Source organism: Pleuronectes platessa, chromosome 7 (assembly GCF_947347685.1).
Source record: "Pleuronectes platessa chromosome 7, fPlePla1.1, whole genome shotgun sequence".
Lineage (NCBI taxonomy): Eukaryota > Metazoa > Chordata > Actinopteri > Pleuronectiformes > Pleuronectidae > Pleuronectes > Pleuronectes platessa.
The window spans coordinates 21,808,942-21,819,040 of record NC_070632.1 but is presented as its reverse complement, the minus strand read 5'-3'; the positions used below and the strand labels follow the sequence as shown (position 1 = coordinate 21,819,040).

The window sequence follows — 10,099 nt, the reverse complement described above, 5'->3', positions numbered from 1 at the left end:
AAGTTCCATAACATCTCTGGGGCATTTGAGTTCTCACACACAGCACAACTGGAAATTGTTAGGACTTCAGTGCATGTTTTTCGGTGGAGACCAAAACAAAGCTGGAAGGAGAGCATTATGCTGTATATTAGGGGTGGCGGTGGCTCAGGAGGTAGAGCGTATCGTCCACTTTCCAGGAGTTTGGTTCAATACCTGCCTCCTAAGTTCCTTAACTCCTGAAAATCAAAAAATGAATTCTTCCAAATGTTCACGAGGTGTCAATTTGTTGGGGCTATTTGTAAAATCCTGACAACATGTATGTTGCTCAAAGGTAAAATCCAAAGTTGAAACATTGAAACCACCCACCTCTCCAAACTTTGTTTTGTTGTTTTGACTATGTTTCAATCATAATACTTAAGAAATCAACAATATCAACGAATGCAACTTAGTGTTGTCTTCAATGCGTCGGCCAGTCATGTCTTTACTAAGCAGATATTAACTCTGTGTGCACAACTTGTTGCTCTCACTATACTCTCACTCTTCTTTTGGGACTTCAGGCCTTGTTTGTGGTGGAAACTGTCGGGTTTCTATAGAAAGTGCCATTTGTGTTGTGATGTAAAATCTAATGCAGTTGAAAACACCAGTGACATTAGACAATCAGACTGAGACAACCCGCTCACCACCTGTCACAGCTGCAGACACACAAACCCTGAACCCTGATGAAAAATGCCTTTTTCTGACCTTTGGACTGCAGTTTATGATCTCTCTCTCTCTGATGCTGTCTGTCTGTCTGTCTCTCTCTCTCTCTCTGTCTGTCTGTCTGTCTGTCTCTCTGTCTCTCTCTCTCTCTCTCTCTCTGATGCTGTCTGTCTGTCTCTCTCTCTCTCTCTCTCTGTCTGTCTGTCTGTCTGTCTCTCTGTCTCTCTCTCTCTCTCTCTCTCTCTGATGCTGTCTCTCTCTCGCTCTCTGATGCTGTCTGTCTGTCTGTCTCTCTCTCTCTCTCTGATGCTGTTTTTCTGTCTGTCTCTCTCTGATGCTGTCTGTCTGTCTGTCTCTTTCTCTCTAATGCTGTCTGCCTTTCTATAGTCTCTCTTTCTCTCTCTCGCTCTCTCTCTCTCTCTCTGATGCTGTCTGTCTGTCTGTCAGACTGTCTGTCTCTCTCTTTCTCTCTCTCTCTCTGATGCTGTTTGTCTGTGTGGGGGGTTTGTCCAATTAGTGCGGAGGTGGAGCTCAGGAGGGAACCGACCAGAGAAACGACAGACGGCTGAACTGTCGTCACGGTCTACTTCTTCCTCTCTAGTTGTCGGACTTGGATCAAACCGTGTGAACTTTACCTCTCGGCTTGGGATCGTCTGTCGAGAACCAGAGAAAAGAGCCGATCGAGTCCGATGGTGTATCAGGACGATTACCCGATGATCGAAGTGTCGATACCATCGATGGAAAAGGAAGTGGATGAGTCGGGAAAGTCCAAGAAGGTGAGGACGCGTCAGATAGTCGGCAGGTGAAATATGTATCCACAGGATGGTTAGAACAAACACACACTTGGACGTGTTGTTTCCTCACACTTGTGTGTCCTCGCTGGTTAAATCAACACAGTGTGATTGTGGTTCGCTGAAGGTGAGCCGAGCCGCCAGGTGAGCCAGGTTACCTGCTGGAACAGTGAAAGTCTGCTCAGCCCTGATTTCTCTACCGAGCTGCAGGAAATAGTCGGATCCCGTAAAGCTACCATCACAACAACAGAATCAAAAAGACTTAGCTTCGACAAAAGTGACATGAAATGGAATCAAGTTCACATCGTGTTCATATCAGTCAACCAAACTTTAACCTTTAGTTTCACTTGTAGTCTTTCAGGTGTCTTTGACTCTTAACTTGATTTTTAACCTTGAACTTTTTTCCATTTTAACTGATTTTAAAGCTTGGTTTTACTTTAACTATATTACTCTTATTTATTTAGGTGTCTAGAAAGGTGCCATGACATAAAAAGGTTTTGTTATTTTTTACAATTTGTTGTTATTATCCACTCTGAAATAGTAGCTGGATTTAAGTCACTACAAATTTAAAAGCACCAGCAATTTTTCCTGTCAAAATTCTGCTTATATAAAGGCACTGGAGCAAAAAGGAGTCGAAAGGGTGCACCTATTATTATTTCTATAGCAACAACCAGTCAGACCAAGCTTAAATATCATTTCCTGGTCTCTCTCTTTTCCACCACTGCCCTCCGCTCCCCCCAACCTGTCCAGGCTGATGCTGGTCCACATTGATTCTGGTTCTGCCAGAAGAGTTATCCTGTTAAAGGGATCTTTTCTCTCCACCGCCACTGATGCACTCACTCTTATGAGAACTGTTCTGTTTTTGTTCTGCATAAAATGGCCTTGAGATAATGTATTTTATGATTTGATGCTATACAGATATATTTAAATTGAATTGACTAATCTGTGTTTTTATTTAGAACTGTACAAATATAATTAAATTATATTATTATGTTGTACGGGCCTACTATTTTATTACCAGATCCTTTTACAGATGCATGCTAGAGCTGCAACATGAATCAAGTAGACAGGTGTAAATAAGGATTAAATGCAGCTTCATTTTCAGGCTCCTTTTATTGTGATTACTGAGACACTTAAATACAACAGAGCCATATTAATGTGAGGACCTGTGGTTTTTCTACACTTCTCAAAACGAATTGTTCAAGTTGAAAATCTCACTGTACATTGTATCATTTGTTGAGAACAAAATGACGTTACAGCCGTCAATGGAAACCAAAATCATCAACCCATTGAGGACTGTATTCAAAACCACACTGACAATTTAAGTACAAAATTGAAATCATAGGCTGGTCCAACTTGTTTGACTTTTATCACAGCAACTCATTATGTGACTCAGTAGTGTGTATGGCCCCCATGTGCCTGTATGCACTCCTGACTACATCTGGTAATGCTCCTGGTGAGATGGAGGATGTTGTCCTGGTGTCTCCTCCCAGACCTGGATCCAGGCATCAGTGAGCTTCTGGACAGTCTGTGGCGGTACTCGTCGGCATCGTTTGCACCGATACATAAAGTCCCATAGGTGCTCAATTGCATTTAGGTCAGGAGAACGTGAGGACCACTCAACAGCACAAATGCCTTAGTCATCCAGGAACTGCCGAATCTCTCTGGCAACATGAGACAGGGCATTGTCCTGCACCAGGAGGAACCCAGGGCCCACTGCACCAGCATGAGGTCTGAGGATCACACTGAGGATTTCATCCCAGTACTTAACAGCAGTCTGGGTCCATTGGCTTTGACATGGAGCTCTGTGCGACCCGCCAAGAATATGCCTCCCCAGAACATCACTGACCCACTGCCAAACCGGTCATCTCCGATTAAATCCCTCTCATTTCTTTGAGCAGTGTAGTATTTAAAGTCAAAATGTTCTGCTGTGAAAGGGACTTTTAAATAAATAATGCACTAGAATGCACAGTCTCCAAAATGCCCATAACGATTTTTAACAAAAAACAATAGATGGGATACATGCACCATTACACCCCTACTGTCTGTCTATCAGTCTATCTGTCCGTCAGTCTGTCCAGGATACATACATACACCTATATATTTGCAGGATGATATCCATTTCGAATGTACTAAATTAAAAGTGCATATAATAATCATATGTTGTTGTTGCCCTCCACTTCATTCATCTGCCAGAGAGGATGGCATGAAACATACAACACTGCCGTCATCTGAGGACTGTTATTGAGATAGTGACATCTCTTTAATGCCACAATTCAACACACGTTGAATTACATAAATCTTAAGTGTCTGTTTTAGAATAATTAAGACTAATTAATTCAGTTTTTCCTGATCAATTTAAAAGCTTCAACTGAAGAAGCATTTTGTATGTGACAAATCAGAAAATAATATAAAACTTAGCATGGATACAGTGTGTTGAGATTTGATATTGAGTAAAGGTGGAGACGGTTCTGTGTAGTGTGATCTGATTGTGTTTCTGGTAAAAACAAACATGGAATCTGAAGCTCTGTGTCTCCTCCTGCTGGAGACATTATGTTACTGTATGATGATGCAAACTTGTAAAGAATAACATAACTGAAACTGTTAATAATGAGAATCAAATCGTGACTATAATGATCTTAAAACTCTAAATGTGTTTTTCTTTTACTCCAACATTGTTTTAGTCCTTATTTTTTAACCCTTAATTTAAATTCACTTCCTTACATGGTAAACTGAGAAACAAACTTTTAATGTTATGTTTCAAGAGAGATTAGTATTAGAATATTAGTTGAGATTGTTAGTTTATATTCAGTTTTACCTCATTCACCTTCTTCTACACATTGTGAAGAGACGTTTAAAGCTTTGTTTATCTGTTTAAGTTATAATTCCTCATTGGTCTCTGCACTCTGAACAATATTAGACCAAATCAAAAAAACCTGTTTGTTTGAAAGGACTTAACCTCTTCAATGTCAAATACTGTCATCATAATAGGCATTGTTTTCCTTTTCTGTTTCCTGTTTGCAGCTCTTCAGAGTGGAGGTCTTGTTTAATGAGAGAAAACACTATGTGCTCAGAAGAAGCAGTGAATTCCAGACTCTGCACAGAAAGGTATGTACATGCAACAGTTCACACAGTGTTTCTGAATGATTCCAATGTATGGATTAGATGTTGCCTAAAAGAGTAGAGTTCACATTGATTTAGTGGATTTAAAATCCTAATGAAGCTTTATTTAGCCTCCTGACGCTAAGTGTTTTGGGAGTCAGTGTAGAAAAAAATTTTAAAAAATAACTTGTGTATGTGACAACATGCAGAATGGACAAATAAGCTGTTGAGTAGTTTAACCATTTCAACCACTTGATTTGAAGGTTCTTGTCCTTGTGGTTTCCCGCAGCTCAAGAAGATCATTCAGACTCCGGACTTCCCGAGCAAGAGGAACCCTCACCTGAGGACCAAACCTGGGGAGCAGAGGAGGCAGGAGCTGGAAGATTATGTCCAGGTAAAACATCCACGTGTCCATGCAGTCAGGTGGGATCTCCTTCAGGTGCAAGGAGCCTCTGCACCGCTTCAGTGTGGCCTTGTGATATTATGTAGCTGACAGTGATTTTGACCCCATTTAAAGATATAATATGTTTCAATTCTTTATGAAAATGTCAGAACATGACTAGACCTCTGTTGTATATTTAGATGACAATGTTCAAACCCATAGAAATATCCACTTTTATTCAAGGTAACAGGACATTTCAAGCCTTTTAAATGTGTAATATCCACTTAACCCCTGGCTCTGTCGATCTCTGCTCTAACTTCAAATGTCTATGACCAAAGGATAAACATGTTTTTTTTCTTACCTTAAACTTTAATACGTTATCTAATGGTTCCCTCAGTTTTATGTTTTAATATATAATGGTTGACGAAAAAAGTTATAGAATTCTTCTGAAACACATCAGTTATACTTACAAACCTAACCTTTTTATTTTAAAATTAGCTTAAACTTGGCTGGGCTGAGTTGAAATGATTGTATACCAACTAAATATTTTCTAATATTTGACTTTAATCAGAATCATCACTCACTGATAATATTTATTCTTAAATCTTTGACGAGACAAGCTTCAACTTTCACACTTGATTTATTTTATCCAAAAGTTAATGTTTATAATTTCTCTCGTTTTCCCAGGACATCATCTATCAAAATGAAGACGTGCCACAGGTGCTGCTGGACTTCCTCCACGTCCGACACTTTCATACAGGAAACAAGATCAGCAGTATGGAGTAAGTCCTTCACCTCAGACTCCTCTGTCTTCGCCCCGAGGTGACACTTTGCTATATTTAATCCTCTATTTTTGGATTGAGGGCAATGCAGCAACATAATAAAACTTCCAAAAAATGTTCTCACAGCAGAGCAGCAGCACCGTCGCCGGCCCACAATATCCTCTAAAGTAGCTAAAGAGCAGGAAAAGGAAAGATGTCGACTTCTAATGGGACATGTCGGTCCTGGTGTGTCTTCATGCGGCTGTCAAACATTTTATCTTTTTCGGGATTTGACGTAGAATCTAATCTTTAAAATGCAATGTTAGAGGTTTTAATCATCACTTCTGTTTGGGCAACATGTCTCCATAGTGTTTCATTTAACATGTATAAATTTAAAGGAAGTACCACAAATTTTAAAGAGAAATGTACGATAAGTTTCTGTATCTCAGTAAGCTGTATTTTACTCTTTCTGAAGAAATTTCTAAACAAAGGGAAGCTACTTTCTGTACCAATTATCATAAAGCAGCCTCTGTAATCTGCCTTTTACAGTTGTGAACTAAGGACCTTTTTGACCGTCTTCTGCTCTAATTTCAGATCACTCGATGATCTGGACAGTCGGGATTACAGGTCAAATATTTGTGTTTCACCTTCTCTCTAACTGTGTGGTAACAGTATATTGCTGTTAAATTGCGTGGTTTGATTGTAGTTAAAGATCTTAAAGCATAAATGATGAGGAAAATGGTCAACACTTACTGTTCAGTATCTTACAGTTTGAATTTTTTTTCAATTTGAAATGGATGTTTAATAATGAAATTATAATGTGAATCTATAATAAACACATCTTACTAGCAACTACTATTACTATTATTTTTAAGGAGGTCTTCACACAGTCCATTTCTTGCTACGTCCTGTTCCTCTGTATATCATAAAAACATCTGTGCCAGCATCAAGCCACTTTCTTCTTCTAGCTTCCAAAGTACACCACAATTTGAAATGCTTGTAGGGTAAAAGTTAATATTAGTAAACATAACTTCACAGTTACTGGAGTACAATCTATAACATTCTATTTGTGTCTCCTCAGTTTTTCGTTACCACAACAGCGAGTGTGTGGCTTTTTTGAGGATCCTTATCTCTCCAAACGCACATCAGGTGAGACTTTACACCATCCTGAGTCATTATCAAACATTTTAACACTAAAGCCTGAAACATGCTTCTGCGTTTTCACGGGCCCGTAAGCGCAAGAGCCCTTCCGGGTCCCTTACGTGCTTATGTATGCCTTCTTATGTGCTGACGGGTGTCGACCCCCTTTTCTAAAATTTACGGCAAAGCTCCGCAAGCTCACTCAGCCCGCAAGGCTGTGATTGGTCTGCTCTACATCCCTTCTGGAGCTGCATTTCCGGTTTCATGCCCCATAATACAGGCAGAAACAACGGGAGATTTAGAAGAATGAATATGGACCAAATAGAAGAGCGTTTGGCAGAAGAGATCCGAAAGTATGTCCACTTGTATAACCCGTCACTGACTGGCGTATTTGTCCGCCTGAAAAAGGCTACAAGGAGCCGCAGTAGCTATGTAAATAAACAATCGATGAAGAAGAAAGAAGGCGTCTCTCAGGTCGTCTTCGACAAAAAGCATTACTCCGCCTAGTGTTCTGGCGCGGAATTGCTTTGTAAGACGCGCAACGGTTGGGGAAGCATGAATGACAACGAGTCTTGCGCCACAGCGGCGTGAAAAGACGCAGACGCAGTCGCAGAAGCATGTTTCAGGCTTAAGAGACAGCGACCGAATGTGAACCTCTGAGAATGTCCTTGTCCACACAGTGTAAACCCAGGGCTCTGTCTTGCAGATCTTCCAGACATTGTTGTGGATGGAGTTCTTCATGGTTTTTACCCGCGGGATGTCCGGGTCAGCTTCACTGCCCCCACTTTCACAGAGCCTGACCCCACTGCTTCTATAGAGGCCTAAGCTTATTACTGTGGCGTTGCAGTTAAGGAGAGATAAATGAATAGGCCTCTGTTTACAACCAGCAGGACCAGTTTTGTTTGGCTCCAGTGGGACTGAAAGCCGTCACCCAGCCTTTGTTGTTGTGATGCTCAACCCATTGTGTCTTCAGCTGTTTGGGGATCTCATATTTAAGAGGACGACCAGAATTCTTCTTGAAAACTGGGCTGAAGAAGAAGTCAGACTCGCACAGTAAATGGTGTGTGTGTGTGTGTGTGTGTGTGTGTGTGTGTGTGTGTGTGTGTGTGTGTGTGTGTGTGTGTGTGTGTGTGTGTGTGTGTGTGTGTGTGTGTGTGTGTGTGTGTGTGTGTGTGTGTGTGTGTGTGTGTGTGTGTGTGTGTGTGTGTGTGTGTGTTAGTTTAGCAATGAAAATAACACACAAACGGATTTTAATCAGGCTGTGAAGCCATAAGCAAACAGGGCAGATTTGAAATGCACACAAGGCCTTTTGTGCATCTTACTGACTCCGTACAGATGTGAATTTAACTTTAAAATAAAGTTGTAGTCTTAATTTGAAGTTTATGGAGCAAAGTTTACTTTTTATCTGTATTTTTTTTTTTTCATTCAATTTTCAAATATAGAAGCAGGGTATGGTGAAAAGAAAAAGGTTGCATTAAGTAAGGCTGTACTGTTTAGGCGTTATGTCACACTCCATCAGTCTTAAACGTGGAATTCATGGGTTTTATAGAGTTGGATTTAAGAAAATCATTTGATTCATGTGCAATCTATAATAAAGAATCAAACCAATTGTCGAACAAGAGAACATTCTTCTGTGAGAGAAGCTAAAAGCTGCAAATATGACTGATCTGAAACTTGCTGATCCAAAGTATATTTACACATACAGGAAATTGCTTTGGTGTGGTTGGTGCATTTGTACATAAAACAACAAACGGACATAAAACAATACAGTGAAAAGTTGAACAATAGTTATGGGCACGTGCGGTGCTAAGGTGCAGCACAGACAGAAGCTTTTAATGTGAAATAACAAACGATTGAAACTCTGGCAGAAAAGATTGAATCCATACAGGATCAATATAGTAAGAAGCTTATTGAGAATAGAAGTTTTCTGGGCCAGTATATGTGCTCACTGTGAGACAGACTTAAAGATATCGCGTCCCTGAAAGGGAAACAATTCAGGAGCGTATGCAAAAATTGTGTTACAATTTATTCTATTAACACACAAATATTTCCTCAGAAAAACATTGTTATAACATGGTTTATCCATAGTTTGGAAACACGAACAGTGTGAATTCAACCAAGATCAATTGAATTTGAGTACATGGCATCTGAGCTTTACAGACTGTGGGGGGAGGGGTGGGATGAGCAAGGCTGAAGCTGCCCCAGGTGAAATAGTTTACAAGCTGCAACAGGCAGTTCAGATAGGACATGAAAGCTCATGTGCCTGAAGGGCAAGGCAGGAAGAAATAGTTAGTCTTTAATTATGCAATTTGATTGAGGTTTACTGGTGTGATTAACCTCCTGTTTGGTTCATGATAAGTCCAGGTGGACATGTTCTCTCGGAAGAGATACAAGGGACAAAATCAGGCAGAAAAATGCTATTTTCTTGAATAATCAATACCTAATTTGATCTATAAAACAATAAAAATAAATGTTCATCACATAAAAAAATGGTTTGTTTGTCTGACCCATGGTCCAAAACCTGAAAATATTCAATTTACATCAAATCCTTACACCGAGAAGCTATAACCATTATTGGCCTTCTTGCTTGAGAGGAATGACTGTAATGACAGTATTTCTCTATCATTCACTTATTGATATTCCAAGTAGTCAGCTCTTATATGTAGTTAAAAGTGTGTTCTCTTTGTCCACATATTGTCTCTTTTAAAACAATTATATATATTATTAACTCCACCAAGGATGGTATATTTCTGTTTGTTTGTTTGTTAATAAGGACGAACCCATTAAATGTTGGTGCAGATCTTGAATGGGGGGGGGGGGGGGGGGGGGTGTCCTGGATTTTTTTCTCTCCACTCTCTTTATCATTGAGAGATATGTTTTGGGTTTTTTTTCCGTTCATTTCTCAGACAATAATTATAGATATTGATGAAATTAATGTTTGGGGGACTCTTGGGATAATTCTGTTTGGAATTTGGTGCAGATCCAAATAAAACTGGATCAAGTGAATTTAAATGTGGTTTCATAAAGGGACTGTTGGATCTTGGAGTAGGTGTGCGCTCCACTGAGTGCTATTCTCGTTTAAACCATAATAACAAATGGATAAATAAAAATAGTGTATTTTCTAAACTTTTGTTGTTAGAGGAGTTTATCCCCTCAATAAACTGGGGGTGGGGGGGATAACAGGCCTTTTTTACAGCAGAACATATACCGACTGCTTCTGACTAGTAAAACATGCAGGTCAGTGT

The 10,099-nt window shown here is 39.8% G+C and overlaps 1 protein-coding gene across 1 annotated transcript; it reads left to right on the top strand.

Moving 5' to 3' along the window:
* The first annotated feature begins 1,188 nt into the window (after nucleotides 1–1,188).
* snx22 (sorting nexin 22) lies at nucleotides 1,189–8,462 on the top strand. Its single transcript, XM_053426189.1, has 7 exons — nucleotides 1,189–1,454; nucleotides 4,494–4,577; nucleotides 4,861–4,965; nucleotides 5,641–5,735; nucleotides 6,309–6,341; nucleotides 6,796–6,863; nucleotides 7,561–8,462. Exons 1-7 carry the CDS (start codon nucleotides 1,368–1,370, stop codon nucleotides 7,677–7,679), a joined length of 591 nt encoding a protein of 196 aa, XP_053282164.1. The 5' UTR covers nucleotides 1,189–1,367; the 3' UTR covers nucleotides 7,680–8,462.
* Nucleotides 8,463–10,099: the final 1,637 nt, after the last annotated feature.